At 39.0% G+C, this 20,116-nt stretch overlaps 1 protein-coding gene across 2 annotated transcripts in view; it reads left to right on the top strand.

Moving 5' to 3' along the window:
- HHAT (hedgehog acyltransferase) overlaps positions 1–20,116 on the top strand; it is a 145,581-nt gene that overhangs the window by 7,175 nt on the left and 118,290 nt on the right. For both annotated transcript variants that reach the window (XM_032684273.1, XM_032684272.1), the window contains exons 7-8: positions 284–455; positions 12,357–12,507. In XM_032684273.1, the coding sequence (XP_032540164.1) occupies positions 284–455; positions 12,357–12,507 (323 nt within the window). The remainder of the gene's footprint in view (positions 1–283; positions 456–12,356; positions 12,508–20,116) is intronic.

Raw genomic sequence — 20,116 nt, 5'->3', positions numbered from 1 at the left:
ATTATCTCTAGAGGTTGATCAAGTTACAGGAGTTAAAGTCTTGTGTCTGGATTCTGTTCAGGTTAACAGCACTTGACCTTTCTTACAAGAGTTTGGTGCAGTGTGTTTGTGTTTGGCTTCTTGTTGGTTTCTATGGCTTACTGAGATTGAGAATGGACAGACAGTCTTCCTCAAGCGTATGTCAGGAATTTCCAAACGATGTAGTCAAAAAGTTCTCAGGATGAGTATTTTGATAAAAGCAGTCAGTTACGTGCTGGGTAACCTCTTTGGATTTCTTCTGTAGATGAGGAGACAAGAAGCTTTCAGTGTGAAGAGCAATCTCAGCATCTTAATCGTGGGCATAATTCGTATTTTCTTTTGGTGGTGCCTGGCTGAGCTGATGATTCATCTCATGTATATCCACGCTCTCTACAGTAGTGCTCTGCCTTTGGAGTCTGCATCCTACTGGGCCTTGGGTGAGTATAGAAACAATAGCAGATATCTTTCTTCTCTCCCACTTTAAGGTCTCCAGTCTACTTCTCTTTTATGTCCATCTGTAGATGCTTGAGTAGTACTATATAGCCAGCCACTGTCAGAAAGGTGGTCTACAGGCTCTTAATATAAGATGTAGATGCTCTATAAGCTTAGTTGAATGTATTGAGCTGCTTCCTAAATTAAAAATATTCTGTACATTTTTCAGTCTAAAGTATGTCTATAAAATGTGGTCTAAAGTGTTTCTCCTCCTCAAGTCATAGAAGTGGACACTTAAAGAGTTTTTTTTAGTGTGGGGATGGAGGAGGGGAGATGTTAAGAATTATTATTGATCTCCTTCTGATTGATGTTTCTAGGCTGTATTCATGTTGAAAAGGAAAACGACAGAACTCGTGAAACTAGTAGAGAGAAGGACTTTCAAATACGATGACCTGAAAGTAGCAGTCAGTACCTCTCAGTTATGTTTTCCTGCTTGGCTTCCCCCACCTCTGCCCTTGCCCAAGCTCCCTGATATTTCAGTAAAATGCCCAACTGTGAGGAAAAAGTGCTGATAAATGCAGTATAATCCAGCAAGAGCTTTGAGTGATGGTTTGTAAACACCTGTCATATGTGGTCGACTTGATTTCTGTTCCCTTCCCTTCCCAGCTATGTGTATCACCAGGCAGGAGGAACAAAAGAAAGAAACCTCAGACCTTAAAAGGAGGTTCTGAAAGGCTCTTGGTGATTTCTGAATTGATGGAGGTGTCTCTTACACCAGGGAGAAACATACACGCTGGTATGGTCCTGTCCAGCGTTTGTTGAAGATTACCTATGAAGAGCAGTGTGTGTTGGAGGATACCTGTGCATTGGATGCTGGTCAGCAGAGGGCAATGTGTGCACTCTGTGTTTGTCTGTAGGTGCATAAATAAACACTCTAATATATATTTCAGTATGATTTTTATATCTAAAGAAAGGCAAGGGCAGATGGAGAGCAAGAAAGTGAGAGGTTTGCCTCTGTGGTTCACTGTTTGTTCTATTCCTCACTCATTCACTGTTTAGAAAGTAGATTCTGAGTTTTTCTGTTATAAATGTCAATTCATGGATGAATGTGACAAAAAGCTGGCCACTTGGTAAGGCAGGCAAAGCTACTGAGTTAGGGATGAAATATTCCAGCTATGATGCTACTGGTGGATTCCTCCCTCCTTTCAAGACTACCAACGTTGATTTTAAAGGGGAGCTGAGGGTGAATTACTTCACAGACAACACTGTAGGCTGTATATTTATTTGATGAAAAAAAGTGTGTAATCCTGAGAATTAAAATGCATTTAGATTATTAGATAATTAGAAAAGGTGAAAATGCCTCAAAGCAACAGATGGTGAAAGCCAGTGTTAAAGCAAGTTTGGACTGTAAAGCTGTCTGACTTCAAGTCAAATGATTGTATTTTAATGAGTCGCCTGTGGAGACGCTGCTTTTAGGAGAGGTGTATTCAAAATGTAACCATGCTTACTGAGCTTCATCTTTTTAATAAAAGCAGCTGTTTAAGATACACCACAGATGAGATTTTGAAGCAGAAGTTGGTCACTGAAATTTTTTTCTGCAGGTTTATCACTGTGGTGAGTTGACCTTGGCTGGATGCCAGGTGCCCACCCAGCTGCTCTATCACTCCCTTTCCCAGCCATAAAGAGGAGAGAGAGTAAGATGGAAAACAACTTGTGGATTGGGATAAGACAGTTCATTAAAGCAAAAGCTTGTGCACCCAAAAGCAAAGTGAAAAAACAACAAGGTTTGTTCCCTACTTCCCAATCAGCAGCGATGTCCGGCCACTTTCCCGAGACGTAGGGCTTCAGCACGTGCAATGGTTTCTTAGCAGGCAGCCATTGGAAACAACGAATGCCCCACTCCCCTTCCCCAGCTCTCTTCCCTAGCCTCTATATCTGAGCTGATGTCATAGGGTATGGAATATCCCCTTGGCTAGCCTGGGTCAGCCAGCCTACCTGCCTCCTCTCCCAGAAGGAATACCACAGCACCAACGCTGTGCTCAGGAGTAGCCAAAACACTGGTGTGCCATCAACACTTCTCCGGCCACCAGTGCAAAGCACAGCACTGTGAGGGCTGCCATGGGGGAAATGAACTCCATCCCAGCCAGATCCAACACAATCACAATGATTGTAGAGGTCTCCTTAGACTCAAACCAGTGATAGGCCACTGTTGTGACTTGCTTTAGGGAGCCACCAATATATGAGTAATAAGCATGCTAGTAATATTTAGTTAAGTCTTACTGGACCCTTAGGGATCTTACCATGCTTCTACACCAGTTCTTGTACGGAGCCAAACACCTCTGTTATTTTGCATTCTGTTTTATTAAAACCAGTTATATCAGATAACTGAGTCTTGAGACCAAGGAAGCAGCTTGCTGTTGACTCAGGAGGATTAACCACATGATATATAAGCCTTTTTGCACTGATGAGTTTTGTTCATTTTGTGGTTTATATTTAACTACAGCAGCTTCAAAGCAGCAGGGAGCATCTACCCTTACCATCATGCCTGGCTGCTGTGATAGTCTGGTAAACTTAGGGGAAAGACTGTGAGGCTGTTCTGCAGTCACCTGTAATCAGGGAGGTTATATCTGCTCCTCCATTTTTCTTCCAGGATAACTTTGAACAATGGGCAATAAATGCCAGTAATACAGGTAAAGACAACAGTGTTGTGAGATTTTGCTGTCAGCATCCAAGGGCAATGTCAGTCTACACTTCATGTGTGTGAAGCTGCAATTGTGTTCTACGTCACTGTGCGGTGTTCCTGTGAGGTGAGACAGCAAAGAAATAAAAAACTCATAAACCCTAAACTAAACCTGGGCTGACTTACAGTGCTTGTTTATAAATGCTAGTGTACCATTGTCATTTATGGTCATGTAAAGCATAAATGCTGAAGTGACCTAAAGTAACACTGCTGAGAGCACACAGGAAGAAAATTAAGAGAAAAATAGTATCTGGGAGAATGTTAATTACCCAGCAGTAAGAGAAGTATTTTCTCTTGTGTGGATGGAATTATAGGCACATGATTTTATACAAACAGCAATATACCAAAGTGGTATGGTTTCGATGCCTGTGTATTTAACTGTAACAAAGGTGCAAGCTGCCTTCAATATTACTGTTCATGTGCATTAGCTACTGTTAGTATATTCTGTGAATTTTATGTTTTTTGTTTTTAGTTTTTCTTTAACTTCTAAAATTTTTAGACTTGTGTGTTTTGACAACTAAACCAAGGGTCTTTGTAGGTCAAATGTTGTGAGGTTCTTTTCTCTAAGCCCTTTATGAACCAGTATGTGCATTACTGTACCAGCGCTCTTGACCTACAGGTTATATTACCCCATTCCTTGCGTTTCACTTGCAAATGCCTTGTTCTGTGTGTTCTCCTACTTATCTGAATGTGAGCAAGTCAAAGCCAGTGCAGAGCAGAGCTTCTCCCTCTCTAGAGGAAATTACCTTCTGTCCCAAATAACCCAGCTGGGTTTTTTGTTTGGTGTTCCTTGGGAGATGTATTACTGTAGTGTCTTAAAGGCACGGAGGGCATTGTAGCCTTGCTTCACTCTTTGCTTGTTGAATGAGTATCCTTCAGTCTCTTCACTGGCTATGTAATCTGGATAGATGAAGCCTATCTCTTGAATAAATAATGTGGTTTAGGAATGGTATTCTCCACTTCAGTACTCCCATTAAAAGTGTGCTACTTCCCCCCCCCCACAATTGGAAGTCCAAGAGGCAAAGATCACAGGTTGAGATAATAACAATTTACTGGAAATGGCAATGGAATAAGAAAATAAACAGTCACAATATTAATAACAAAAGTGTACAAAAGAGAGAGTGTGGAGCTCAAGCCACATTCATGCCGCTCCAACTACTTCATCTGGCTGGGGACCAGCGTTACTCCACTGCTCCGTCCACCACACTTGCTCAGCCTGAAAGAGCCCCTTCTCCTCTGAAGTGAGAGTCCCTTTTCCACCCCTGACAATGACCTCAGGTGGTGTAGAATAACTTTGTCTTAGCCATGTCCCCTCCTGGCTACTGCAGAAATGAACCCTGTTCTGGCCCAAACCAGGACATGTGGCATGTGCTTTCCAGCATTGTTGGGGTACTGTGGATGGAAGCACTGCTGTCATTGAAGTATCTGTGCAATCTCTTTAATTGCTGCTTTATGCAGGTTATATTTGTAACTGGCTTTATTCAAAGCAATTAACTGAGTGATAAGAGTGTTGGAAATTGTGAACAGAAGATTGAGGACAGTGTATGTTTAGGTTGTCTAAAGGTAGAACCTTTACTTCTCTCCCGGTGCCCTGTTTCCCTGGATTACTGCTATCCCTATGTTAGCTTGTGCCTGGCAGCTGCCAGTAAAGACAGCTTCTGTGACTGCCCTGTGGATCGGCATGCTATGGATGTACATCATAACCAACCTGCCCTGAGAGAGTGCAGGTTGCATCCCTCTGTGCATCAATCCTTTAATGAGTAGAAAGTGTCTTGTTGTACTATGCCTCTTGGATTTTGGGGGGTTTAAATGAGAAATAGTTTGAGTCCTCTGAAAAACAGCAGTTTTCCTAAAGCTACTTTTCATGTTATGTAGAGGAACTTCTCTACTAAGAGAGAAAATGGACATGCATTATTTAAGCTCTTCGGCTAGAGAGTATGAAGTCTATTGTTAAATTTTTTTCCATATTGAAGACATTTTGCTGGCTTTCTGACCTTGATATGAGAAAAAGCTTGTTGCTTCCACATCTGACATGGACTAAATACAATATGAAAATATTACGGATCTGTTTTCAGGGTATCCCCTCCCCTACTCAATACCAAAATCCCCATATGCCACACAGATGTCAGAATTTCTTCTACCACATATTCTTCCGCATGTTTAATTTGTTTCCTTTGGCATTCTGCACATACTTCTTTAAACTTGCATGTTTATATTGCAGGAAGCTGTGGCCATAGCACTGAAGATCTAATGCCATGTGCATTAACAAAAAGCTTCATTACGTGGGTCTGAAAACAGTATAATTTCAAACTGAGTATGCAGTTGTGTTTTGCTTCCTCAATGACCTGTGTTTGGTAGGAAGAATAACAATGTCAGTCTTTGGTGTGGAGGAAGAGGAGGCGATGAGAGCTAGCTTTGAGGAGAGGAGCTTTTAGATTTCCCAGTGCTAAGTCTTTTGGGTAACTTGAGATATGAATGATTTTCAGTCATCATCCATAGCTCTTTAATCTTCTCTGTATAGGGCAGTGGGAATCTTGTCTGGATATTGGGGAAGGCATTCAGCCATATCCTCCAGATAGTATGAGATAGAGAAAACAAAATCCATGTGAAATCTTGCACTTGTTTCTTCAGTGACTCCTGTATTAGCCTGTGCATTTCTTCAATGCAATGGGCTCCAGTGCTGTACCTCTCTTTCCCAGCAGAAGGTATTACTGCTCTCCAAGACCCCCACCAGACATGATAAGCACCTGACAGCATAGTACTAAGGGTTGCTCATGGCCTGGGCTTTGGTGCTCTCCTCAGAGTGCCTCATTTTTAAGACCTGCTATTCCTGACAGCCCTGTCCTTGCAGCAAACCTTGGCTTCAAATCCTTCTCAGCAATGCTGATCTTCTGTGCTAGGAATTATATAAAGAGCCAGGTCACACCAAGGAGTGTAGCTTTCCAGTAGCCAAATATGAGCTCCTACACTTGGAACAGAATAAGGAATACAAAGTGACTGTATCCAAATGTGCGCCTGTTTGCCATATTTCTGTGTCCCTTCAGTTTGTGGAGGGGATGTTAATGTCTGAACACAGAATTAATTTTAAAATGTCAGCTGTGCAAGCACAGAACTGTTATTTATTGGTCCCAGGAAGCCATTGTTTGGAGAATGTGAGCGTTTTCCAGAATTCACAAATCATTGTGTCTATGTTCACAAATATTTGTCTGTGGATAGTTAGCTATTGACATACTGAGCAATATTAGGGCATTTGTGCTTTTTTAATGTTGAGCATCAAATGCAATGTTTGTAGCAATTCCATGGTTTTATGTCAGTGCTGCATCTCATTCTGGTAGCATCAGTCAGATTGTCTGAAAGAATGGGGTGCTTTCAGAATTAAAAATGACATAGTAGGAAGACCTGTACTCCATGTTAATGGAAACCATGACAGATCATTCTTCTCAGTTTTTAAAGTTAATTTGGATTAATTTGCTGCCTTTACATTTTACACTGTAAAATGAAGATTTGCAGGCACCAAGAATAAAAGCCACTATGAATTCCAATAGTCCAGTATCCTGGTGAACTGCAGCATACTGGAGGAATAGCTACACTAGGCCATATCAGAGGTGGTTCTGTTCTACTGAGAAATGTTCGGATATGGTATGTAATAAAGCCAGGGAAAAGAGAATAGAGTAAAGGACAGGTAGATTGGTGATCCTTTTCAATGTATGTTCTTCAGGCTTCTGTGTCTGAATGACAAATTTACTGACATATAATGGGGAGCTCAGTAGCATTAGTTGAAAGAACTTAAATTGAAACAAGGGATTTTGTATTAATGGTAAAATTCACTCTGCTGGGATACATTGTATTATATAGAAACTGAAACAAATGTTGTATGTTGCTAGTTCATTTCTTTGTGAAGTTCAATTCTGATAAGGCAGATGTTGAAAAAGCACTGCCTATATTTCCCTTATGAGGTTTCACATTTATCCTGTGATGGTGATTCAGCACCATCTACTCATCTCTGCTCATCTGAGCAGAGCTTCATGTAAGTCTTGCAAGGTATAGGGAATGATGAAAGTCAGAATTCTGCATGAGAATGTATTGTTTAATACAGTCGTTGCACTTGATTTATCTATGATATTAATAGCTGTAGATGTGAAAATATATTTGACTAGGAATCTATATGTGCTTTGTCAGGTGTGTGGTGTATAGACATACATCTGAGATGTACACATGTATGACAGAATGTTTTGAATGCTCTGTGGGTTTAATGTGTTGGTCTTAACCATGTGCTATTTTTTTTTTTCTAGTGAAGTATGCACAAGTTAGGGTTAATTAACTATCATTGTTTTAACTATTAACTAGGCTCTAATACCTCAAAAGGGTATTTTCATATGAGTGGCATGTAAGTCAGTCTAGAATGTGATCTGTTCAAAGATGGATCCACATGGTTTAATTTGTAAGTGCTGATTATATGTTTAATTTGTTAGAAGAAAACATGTTACATGAGTTCCTCCTTGAAAGTGAGACCTAGCTGAGTAGTCTGTGTAGGTTGGTTGTAAGGTGCTGGTTTTCATGTGTGTGCAGTTTTTTCTGATAAACCCATAGATAGAAAATGGATTTCTGAGTTCATTTTAAGAAGCATGCAGTGTTTTGCTATTGAAATTAGGGTGTCTGTGCATTATGAAATACTAAGAGTGATCTGAGACTTCTTTCATCCTGCAAGATTATAGGGAGAAACTGATAAAATATTTGGCATCTTGATGTCTGTTTTGAAAACTGGAAATATGAACATGAATCAGAAGAAGTCTTAGATTATATTTTCTAAAATATTAAGTAGTTCATTGTTTTAGATAAAGAAGTGTGTGTCTGAGAAAGTAAATGTTTTTCTAATCTTTTCTGCAGGATAAACTTCCAGATAGTATTGTTAATTAACCTACTTCTATGACTACTTTTTTTATTCGTGTGTTGTGGCTTAACTCCAGATAGAAACTGAGCACCACACAGCTGCTCACTCCTTTTGCGGTGGGGTGGGAAGACAATTGGAAGGATAAAACTGAGAAAACTTATAGGCTGAGGTAAAGACAGTTTAATAGATAAAGCAAAAGCTGCATGTGCAAGCAAAGCAAAACAAGGAACTAATTCACTGCTTCCATGGGCAGACAGGTGTTCAGCCATCTTCAGGAAAGCAGGGCTCCATCATGCACAGTGGTTACTTTGGAAGACAAACGCCACCACCAGGAACATCCCCTCTTTCTTCTTCCCTCAGCTGTATATGCTGAGCATGAGCATATGGTATGGCATATCCCTTTGGTCAGTTTGTGTCATCTGTCATGGCTGTGTCCCCTCCCCTTCACAAATCCTTGTACCCCTTCAGCCTTCTTGCTGGTAGGGTGAGGAGCAGAAAAGGCCTTGACTCACTAAGCCCTGCTCAGCAGTAATGAAAACATCCCTTTTTTTTTCATCAACTCTATGTCCAGCACAAGTCCAAAACACAGCCCCATACTAGCCACTGTGAAGAAACACACCTTCCACTAGACCAGGTTTCTCAAAGACCTTGGGAATATTCAAGGTAGGTGCCTTTAAGGCATGTGTGTGCTTGAAAAACCTTCTGGTTTTCTTTAACCTGGAAGAACTGTCTATGCCTTGACTGAGAGTCCCTTGACAGCTCTGTTTAGTCTTGTGTAAATAATTTCATTCTGGGATCTTTATGTCCATTTAGCTTTGTCTAAAAATAAGCACTTAGCCTCCAGGACAAACACTGTGGTATTTACTTTCCTGCCACTGCTCCATACGCATCAGGATGTTTCTTGCTTCTTGTGTGCTACTGGAAGGCTGGGATATTTTGAACTTGATGATGCAGCCCCAAATTCTGAGCTGTTATAAATCTCTGCTTCCTATTAGACTTCTGCCACGTGTCAGTAACTCTTTTGAAATGTGACTGCATATTTATCTCTGTTTTCTAGTGGAACCTGTCCTAATACTTGACAGAAACAAGCATCTGCAGTCATTAATGTCATAGGGTCAATGTAGCTGCAAAAATGGTAAAGTTGTGATGTGCTCATAATAAAATTGCCTTCTAAGTTACAGTTGACCATGAGTTTAGGTGATGGTGATAGTTTATGGGCAGAAAAATGCCAAGTATGGTTTGTAATACCTGGATCCAAGTATTTTGTTGCTTGCTATTTGTTAACTTCTGTCAAAAAATACTAGGCAGAGTTCTGAGAATATGTAGACTAAAACAAATTAAAACTTGTGAATATTCTAAATTCTAATTATCCTTGAAACTAAGCTCTATGAAACTTAGGAAATACAGTTCTGCAGTAAATGTAAGGTTAAGGAAAATATTTGAAGGTCTATAAATACATTTTTAAAGCATAGGAAAACCTAGAATGTTTTGAGGATTACATGATGATAAATTGAAAATACCAACTTCTATAAAAGTAATTTACTTTTATCTGGGACTTCAAACAGCTTGACTGTTGAAGTATATGGGGTCAAGATTGGGTACTTTTAACTATTTTATCCCTTAACACATTTCTATTTTAAAAAAATAATTAACCTTGACTCTGAATCCTTTGAACTAATTTATTTTGGGGAAAAGATAATTCTGGCAATACTTTTTCCCTTAGATGTGTTTTAATATACACTTAATATAGCTTGTTTCCAATTTAAGATAATGGTCATGTGTGAGGACGAGTTCTTAAGCTTTCTATCAAATGCTAGAGAACAAATTACATGATAGTGTTAATGAATTTGAGAAATTTGGCATTGATCTTAAATTTGTTTTTGATTTCATGTTTTTAAACCAGGTGAAGCAGTGTATTCTGGCTGCTTTGTGCTAGAATGGAGCAAATGCAAAGCAGCTGGGATGTCTCGGGTATGCAAGAAGATTTAAAGGCTGTGCCTGTTACCAATGCAGCCCAGCTGTTGTGTGTGGCTGTGAATCTTGCCCTTAGCTTTCCATGTGTGTCCAGAACTCTCATACTTCTGGGATGAGTTCAAAACCAATGAGAACTTAGTCTATGTATTTTGTCAGGGACCTTTGTGTTGCTGTTATTGTGACTCTTAGAATTGCCACTCGCAGAACAGCTTGTGCGTGCCAGGTAGTGATTGGTTATGTGATGTCTGTGTTTAAGGTACCACTGCTACTGAGCTGTCTGTCCATTACAGTAATGACAACTTACATGGGTGTTACTGGAGATGGGTGAAAATGCCTTTTTTCCTAAAACTTGCATATCTTTGTATCTGAGAACTCAAAATCTTTCATCTTTGTATCTAAAATCAAATGTATTGATTTTCAAGTCTCAAGAGAGTGGAATTCTGTTTCTAAATATCTTTCCATCAAGCACAGCCAAAGGATTTTGAGTTTTACTACTGCACAGGCAGCTGTGCTCTTCGTAATTGGTTTGTGTGGGTGTCGGTGTTCAGCTCTCCAATGAAATTTGCCAGAGAAGAAGTGAGACTCTGAATGAGATGGGAATTAAGCAGAAAGTTGATGGTATAGATGATTTAGCAGTAATCTAATGTGGAGCTAATTGGCTAATATCCAAATTGTGCTTCTGATTATTTGTTTCCCTCTGGGGGAAAATGTTATTGAAAACTAGATGGCTGCTCCCCTGAAGTAAAAAAACATAAGCTTCATGTCTTGGTATTTTGTTCTAACATCAGTTTTTATCTTGTATATCGCAACTGTTTCCTATAACGTGCATGGATCATAATATTAAAACTAAAAATGTTGGATTGTAGTAGCAAAATACTGGCCATGTGTAGGCCAGGAGGAGTTTTGCATTTTCACTCTAGGTTGCTGTACAGTAGATGAATTTTTAATGTTTAACTTTTGGTTGTCATCCATAGTATACTCATTAGTCAGCAGAATGCAAAAGGGATGTTTTGCACCCAGAAAAGGAAGATTATTTAAACGTTCATGGACTTGTACTGCTGCAGTCAGATTGAAAACTTTATCTCCAAGGAAAGCCTGCTGGAAGGATTTAAAATTAGGCTAAATATCTAAAGTGCTTCAGTCAAATTAGTTAATATGACTGAGGTAAAGCAGAACACTAGAATGAAAGTAAATGTAAAAATTGCATTACATAATTTTTTTTTTCTCTACTGAAGTATAATAATTTTAGTTTCCCCTCTTTGTGGTGAGATTTTCCTTTTGTCAATTGTCAGTTAGATGGAAAAGTTTGCCACAGTTGGGTCTTTTAGGAATGAACTCACCAGTTTCTGTAAATGTGTCAGCCTCTGCTTTTTACTGGCTTTCTACTCATGATTATTGGTCAATGCCATTTTGTTCAGCAGAAAACATTTAGAATATTAATATGAATCATCTTCCTTCGTAATACATTCAAAGGTTGTTATTTGCATGAATAATAACTCTGAGAATATGTATGATTTTCACCTCACACCTGTGCAAGATGCTACATTTTGTGCCATACCCTGAGGTTAAATCATGAGCAAACACACTGCCAAAATTTCTCCTTTGGAAATCAGGTAGCTAGAGCACCTTAAGGAGACCTTTGTCCTGTGGGTTTAAAAACTGAAATATGCTTTAAGCATTATCCCAAGTGGAGTTCCAGTCTTCTGTGCCTTGGCTGCAGCAGAAGGGACCTTGTAGAGGGTATTTTCTGGGAACTTAATCTGACAGGATGTGGGATGTTTGCGGGGCTGTCAGGATAAGCTGCAATGGTAAACATTGTTTATATCTGTTCTGCAGCAAAAAGTGTAGAGTGGTTGTTTGGTGGTTTTTGTTTTTTGTTTTTGTTTTTTGTTTGTTTGTTTGTTTTTTTAACAAAGATAAATTTCATTTTCCCTGTGGTACATGTTCATTGCTTATATCAGTATGTTCTGATTTTAACTCAACATAAGTCAGTATTTATTTTTTTCATAGCAACACCCACAGTCCAGAGATTTTTGAAGGTGGAACTACAGATACATACTTGTGCCTTCATACTGGAATGATGGTATTATTTTGTGTGTGTGCCTAATGTCATAAGGGCATGTGCTTTCGTCCTGTGGCTGTTGCAAAAGAAACTGGTGTCTATCCCATCAACCGATGACGCTTGTCTTAGTTCTTTGAATAATTGCTGTTTGGAAGTAGTCAGTATTAACAGGTTTTAAAAATATTTCAGACCTTGTTTAAGGTATGGTTTTTTGTTGTTTTTTTTTCTTTTTCTTTTAGGTGGCCTGGCTCTAGCTCAAGTACTGTTTTTTTACGTGAAATACCTGGTTCTGTATGGTGTTCCTGCCCTCCTCCTTCAAATGGATGGACTCAAACCTCCAGCTCTGCCTCGCTGTGTGAGCCTGATGCACAGTTTCACTAAAATGTGGAGGTTAGTCCTTATTGCTTTTCAGACAGTTTATTACTGATCTATGGCAGTCAGTGTATAAGAACACGTATGTGAACACGAACACACGCGTATGTTTGCTTTCATGTGCTTGTGCTTTTTCTCTTACACCCATGATTCTTCTTTAGCACTTTTAAAATGAACTTCAATTTGATGGTTATTTTTTTCACTCCATGGACAGATAAGGCCAAGCATCTCTTTCAGCATTTTCATCCTCATAATTTTTTTCCTTCCAGAGAAGGAAAATAAATGCTTGATGGATCACATGAGGAAAGGTGTAGTTATAACACTTCAATATGCAGAGTCATATGGTAGAGAAAGCCTTCAACACACTAGAAGTACTATGAAAATGATAGTTGTTTATAAAGTGGGATGAATTTCTGAATCTCTTTTGTTGTTAAGGAAGTTTCAGAACAATATTTCACCATAAACCTGTGACCTTTGAATCATATGGTTGCTTTAAATCAGTGTTCACTGAAGTCTTTTTACTGAAAACCATCTCCCAGGGGAATTCTGCTTAATATTTAGCTTCTGTGTAGCAGTGGATTCACTTGACTTCTCTCCTCTCTTGTTTTTCTCTACAATATCCAATATTCCTTCAGTCTGTGGAATTCTGTGCCCCAGACGTCTAAAAACATTCCTGAAATGATTTAGACTTGTCAGCTTTTTTAGTGCAGAGACTCCTCGTGTTATGCTAATGCCGAGCCTCTCAGAATGGTGCTTACCCTGTCTTGTCTCTGACTACTTTGCAATATGAATAAAGCTTTTCATTTTAGTCATAAAAACAGTGGGCCTGCTGTTATCAGTTTTATTGGATGAGATTTTAATTTTGTTTTCAGCTTGAAGCTAGCTGTAACAGGAAAGCTTTATAGTTTATAATAGTTAGCAACTAGATCTGTAGTATTCAAAGAAATGCAGTAGGCATAGAGTGCAGAACACAGGTGAACTATTAAAAATTATTTGAACTACTAACAACTGCCTTGGTTTCAATGCTCTTTCAGAGTTTGAACTTAAGACTTACAGAGTTAATATAGAAATTTGTCATTTTTACCAGGCACTCTCCTGACAGCAGCATCTCTTGGCCTGTTGGCCCTTGCAAGCAAATTTGCAAACAGTAGCAGTTTTTCCTGTTTCTAGTTCTTATTCCAGGAATCTGTATATTGCTCTGGAGGTGCCAAATGAAAATGAACTTCACAAATACCAATGACACTGCTGTGCCAGGTAGTTGTAACAGGGCATGCAAAGGTACTCAACACCTGCAAATATGTGTGGTGTATCACAGTAAAAACATTGGATGCCCCTTAAAAAAATATTCATAACATTTGTAAGAAAATTGAAACTAATATCTAAGCGGAAAATTTAATTATTTCTTTATAAAAGCAAAATATGTCAAGTGCTGATATTTACCTTTTGCCTAATTATTTAATTCATATCAAACATTCACTGTGAGAAATAATAAGTTACCTCATCGATTGAACTTGTTTGTTTGCTTTGAGTGTTGAAAAAAGTCAGTTAATATACCTGATTTGATTTCTTGCTCTCAAAGTCCTGTAGATAGTAGAGCTTTCTGTAGGTGCTAGTGTTATGGGTCGTTCTCAATTATCTAAGAAGTTTTGTGAATGCCCTGAATTATGATGCCCTTATGCCTTTACAGTTAAACTCTTCAATCACACTACCCAGAGGCTTTGCAGTCTTATGTGGTATATTGGCATGTTGTATAGGAATGTTGTGTTAGAAGTAGAAATAATAGCCTTTGTTTCTGAACTGTATGACCGAACAGGACAGGAAGTTGGGAAATTGGGGGTGTAGCATAAAAGCCAGCAAAAATGGGGAAAGTAAACGGCTCATGTTGCAAAGCCTTCGGAAAAGTGACACTGTGTTTCCTTAAGATGCTGAATAGGTTGTTGTAGTTTGTGAATACAAGGACTTTAATGTGAATTTTCATAGCAACTTTATTAGAGGGGGTCAAATTTAGATGTTAATAATGCAGTACCTAGTTTTAAGCTGGTAGAGTGAGATGTGTACTAGGCTTTGTTTTCATAAAACAGTAGTCTGGTAAAGCTTATTAAAGGCTTCTAAGGGCCAGGTTGGGAAATGGAAATGATCCAGTTGATATGGAGTACACCACTGTTACCTGGCTGGCATCAGGGACACTGCTCAGAAAAAAGCACTTGTGTATGCTTGGCTCACTCTTATCCTTCTTGCTGGTGTCCACTTGAGAATACTGTTAGAAACAGGGTTTTATGCTGGCTAGGCTTTTGAAGACCCAGTTATTGTTGTTTTTATGTCTCAAAGCTTTCAGCAGTGCAGATCTTGAAGGAGAGAAGGTAGCCTGAAGAGAAAGGCAACATGAATGTCACAATGTAAGGAATTCAAATATGCTACTTAGGAGTCTTCCACCACCACCTGGTGTCCTTTGAGCATAACAAAGCTTTTGATCCAACCCATCCAGACCAATGTCACTTATGATCAGTACATGCTGACATAATTCACTGTGATACAGCAGGTGGAAGAGCTTTCAGTCAGGAAGGTAAGAAAAATACCACAGTGTATCTGAAGTTTCTCTAGAGCTGAAAAGCAAAGCAGGAATCAAAGAACAAAATCAAGTATTCTGTCCCTCTGTTTATGGTACTAAACAATAAACTAAATTTTGTCCATTCAGACTTAAAAATTAAAGACTTTAATTGAAAACGTTATCAACCTTATAGTAGGTTCTCCCAAAGCCATATTTAATCAAGACAGTCTCTCAAGTAAAAAAATTATCAATCTTGTTTACTGTCTCAAGACAAATACAGGTGTTGAATGTGTTACTGTGGTTTCATTTTACCAGGGTATCATTAGCTTGCTAAATATGCAGCTGCATACCTAATAAATGCATGATAAAGATATTGCTATTCAAAACCTTTATCACAGCTGGGAAATGGAGCCTCTGAGCTCCTGATTTCCAGAGAGGATAGCAGTTCAGTGGCACATGAACTTAGTTTTCAGGGTCTGCTTTACCTTAAGTCATAAAAAAGTCATTAAAATCTAGTTTTTGTCACCAAGGTTAAAAGCAAGGAAATGAATTCTGAGAGAGAACCAGTGTTACTGGTTACTTGCAAGTGCTTTTAAAGAACTAGCCAAGGCTGATGTCTGCCATACAACTTTTCGGGGGGGGGGGGTGTGAATTGTGTAGTGCAACTGGAAAAAGTTACGGAAACTTGCAAATTACTTCAATATGAAAAAATATCTTAGTGGAAGAGTAGTGGTGTGGAAACTACAGAAACAATAGATAGTACATAACTAAATCTTATATCAGTTTTGACTTTTTGGTAAATGACTTTGGCAATTTATTCCACAAAGAAACTTGTCAGTTTGTAAATTAGGACAACAGGCCTGCTGCTGTTTGTGGAAAAAAAAATTGTGCTTCTATTTTTATGTTTCTATACTGTGTTACTGAATGTGACAAGTGCTCTTCTGCAAAGATGTTGGACACATTGATTGGATATGTTTTGACATGCCATGGGAACAGCATGGCATAAGAAACCAATTATCTCTGGTCATAGACTGATTTGAAATGTGCAGAAGCACAACACTTCTTGATGATGCTCAGAGGGCTGAAGCGCCTTTCCTGAGAGAGTTGGGGTTGTTCAAGCTGGAGAAGAGAAGGCTCTAGGGAGACCTCATAGCTTAAAATGGGGCTTACAAGAAAGAGAGAAACTTTTTTTTACATGGGCAGATAGTGATAGAACAAGGGGGAATGGCTTTAAAGTGAAAGATGAGAGGTTGAGAGGAAGTAATTCTTTACTCAGAGGTAAACTGGTGAGGCACTGGAACAGGTTGCCCAGAGAAGCTGTGGATGGCCCATCCCTGGAAGTGTTCAAGGACAGGTTGGACGGAACCCTGACCAACCTGTTCAAGTGGAAGGTGCCCCTGCCCATGGCTGAGGAGTTGGTATAGGTGATCTTTAAAGGTCCTTTTCAACCCAAACCATTCTATGACCTCTTCTTTGTCTTTCCACCTTAAAATTTGTTCATTCCCAAGTATCTTATCCCAAAATAATTTGGAGCCAAGTGTCTTTGGGACAAATTGTGCTAAAACTTGATGCATGTTTAATATAGGTTAGTCTCAGGCAGGATGGAGGCTTTTCAGGAAGGCATTAAGGAGTAGTGTTTTGGAAAGTAAATTTCACCATAAACAGAATTTCATCTAGGATAAAGAAAATGGAGTTGAAGAAATGCTGCCAGAGAAAAATGAAACATGCAATGGTAAACATCTGTCCATTTTCAAGTACTATGCTATAAATTCTAGATTCCACCTTGTATTTAACACCCTGATACTTGACCAGAGAAGAGTCTAACATGTCAACCCCCCATTTTCTTGCACACTAACAGATGGACTAGGAGGGCTGTATTTTGCATGTACAGACACACATTCACACTTCTGTATGAACACATGTTAAGTTTATCCCATAGACATTTTGGTGGCATCCAAAAATGTCATGTGGGTTGTGATTTGCAAGAGATTGTCTGCAATTCAGTCTTGTGTACCTGCCTCATTATTGCTGAAGCATTTGCTTTACATGAAAAAAATGTACGAGGTCTCAGTGAATTGTTCCAAGTTATGGATTAGAGTTTTGCTGTGGGCTAATCACATTCTTCGCTATAACCAATCCATAGAAAATGAATCTACAAGTGATAATGTAAATTTATCTGCATCTGTTTCTTCTGTATCCTGATACTTTTTGTCTACATTTACTGTTGTTCCTGAAACCTTCCTTCCTCTGGGAATGGTTGATTGTGTATGTCTATCAAAAAAGACTGTACCAGGGGCTTTTCCCCTAGTTTCAGATTCTTTTTGGGAAAAGACAAGTCTGATACTGATGTTATGTGTGAGTGTGAGCACAAGAGATCACTGTGACCACGTGCAGTAATTTTGGAATGATGAACAGCATGCAAAAACTTCCCATCTTTTATTGCTGACTTAAACTCTTGATAACATTTATTTAATTGCCTATTCTTGGCTTATGGTGAGGACTGGAATAGGTTTTTAAGCAAGGAAAATGGATTTCCTGACCTGTAGAGGAAAGGTAATCACTTGAGTGCTTTTTCACCCCTGCATTTAAATAAGATCAGAAACGGTGTTCCTGTCAATGCTTGATTTGGGAAGCTTGCTCCCTTAAATTCCCAAATAGCCAATGTCTGGCAATGTTTGCAAGTTAACGCAAACATAATTGCTTATAACAATAACAACTACAGCTGTGCTACAAATATGTGTAGCCAGGATAACATCCCTGCCTCTAGGCTCAGAATAATGTGCCTTTACACGTTTAGGGGCTTGCACTGTGACAAACAGGGAAAGGGTCTTTCTTTCTATTTGGGTGTTGTCGTTCTCTTTTGTTGTGGTATTTCTGGATAATCTGATGGATGGTCTGAAATTGGAGGTAGCAGATTTTCTCCCTAAATTCCTCCTTCCTGTGGGTTTAGTTCTCTGATTATATGTTAGTAATAACAGCAAATTGCTGTTATTGTTGTGCTTGCATTTGGAGGTAATTGCAGGGCAAAAAGGAAGGATGCTAAATGATAGGTCAAACTCCTTTACATGGCAGGTATCTTCAGGAGTCAGTGAAGTTACCAGTCCTTGAAAAATTTACATGGGGGAAGGAGAGGCAGGCAGTCAAAAGAAGCTCCACATCTCCATGGCAGTTTGAAGAGGGGATTCAGTGTGAATCACCCGAAGCCTGGTAAAAAATTTAAATAGCATATCCATATCTGTGGCTCAGACCTGCTGCCCAGCTTGGTGTGAAAGGATTGCAGCAGCAGCAGCAACAGCTGCTTTTCAAAGCTGTAGGAAGACTTCTCTGGGGTTCTGTGCCTGGGGAAAGGATGCTGTCTGTGGCTTCGAGCCAGGGATGCTGGACCAAGCCTACCTGTACTGTGAACAGAGAATCTCATTTTCAGTACTGTAAATGGCCTAGCAACCAGCTTCAAGACGATCAGGTATTTTCAGATGATTTGTATTTATCCTATTGTTCTAGACAGCTATGTTTTTGAAAGCACTCTGTGCCTGTGATGGGGAATATGCAGCAGCTGCAACTGTGCGACAAGAAAAGGAAGGACATGCTCATCCATGTTTCCCTTTCCTCTGGAGTTTGGGTATCTCTTCTGGTATATTTCCACCATTTGATATCTTCAAAGAAAAAAGTTGTGCAGTGTGTTGTAGACAGTGTATCAGGCTAAAATAAAAATGTCTTTTAATTATCTAGCTTTTTTTTTAAAAGCTGGTTTTAATCTTAAAAAAATGTGAATGCTGCAGATTTCTATTTCACAATTAAAAGGCATCTTTTCCCCATTCTGTATTTTCAGACATGCTATCTTAAATATGAAAAAAGATTTAAAAGGATATTTGGACTAAATAGTGTTGAAATGGCCTAGTGCTTATGAAATAAGGGAAAATTGTATTGAAAATTAAGAATAGAATAAGTCAATATTGCCAAAGTGTGCAGAAGCCTATGTTTGCAGAGTTTAACACTGTGAAATCATAAGATCTGGTTTGTGTCCTGTCTGCACAAGTAGACTGAACCGGATCCCGTATCGATAGTAGAAATAACATGCATAAGAACAGTTTCATCATGGAAAGCTTATGTAAGCATAGAGTGGTGGCTTATGTGCTTTAAAATGCTTAATGAATATTAGTTTTCATTCTTGAGAAGATTTTTATGTGCTCTTTGAGGATTCTGGGTGTGAGTCTTGGAAAAGGAAGGGCTCTTTTTCCTTCGGTTGGTATGTAGGAACTAGGGTTGAATGTGAGGCAGATCACATTCAACCTGTGTTGTGCATCCTTGGTGTGTCCAAGGTGTGTGTCCTTGCCACCTACAACCCCTCAGTACCCCTTGATACCCCTCAGCTGTATGATTTGGTGTTAAACACACAGCTACTGTGTGAAGTGGCATCTCAGGTCAGGTTGGGCTTTTGAAGAGGAGAGCCTTCCTTAGAAAGGCTGTGGAGTTACATGTAGCCTTTAAATGTTACACCTGCTTGCCAGTATCAGAATACCTCAGCTTCTTGCCCCAATGTTGGGCATTTAATTGCAGAATTACTGCACATTTTTAGTAGTAGAATAACTTGTTTCTAAAGTTGAAAAATAAGACTCTCCCTGATTTACTGTATTTTTTGTTAACTGTTGTGATGCTTAAAGCTGGGTATTGATCTGTGGCAGATTTTTAGCTAACATGTCACCTGAATATGTGAAAGACTGTAGTTCTGGACCAATAGTTCTCTCACTGATGAAGACAAAAGATTAAACTGCTTTTTTGAAATCAGCTAAATGCTACAGTTGCATGCTACAGTTATCCACTGTACAGCTCAATTTGCTGTTTATATTAAAGCTTTAAAAGGCTCCTTAAATCTCTTCAGAAGAGAAAAAAAATCTATTTGTTTCTTTGGAGTGTAAAAAGAGGCAAAATAATGAAGCACCCTAATTCTACTTGGATCTAAATTACATAATAGTTGGAATTTCTTTTGTGTAGTGACTGCATTGTTACTGTAATTTAAAATTGCTGGGCTTTTTTAACAATGAAACTAAGTCCATCTACTGCTAATCACCTGTGACGCCC

This window comes from Chiroxiphia lanceolata, chromosome 3, assembly GCF_009829145.1.
Source record: "Chiroxiphia lanceolata isolate bChiLan1 chromosome 3, bChiLan1.pri, whole genome shotgun sequence".
NCBI lineage: Eukaryota > Metazoa > Chordata > Aves > Passeriformes > Pipridae > Chiroxiphia > Chiroxiphia lanceolata.
This window is presented reverse-complemented; position numbering and strand designations above follow the sequence as displayed.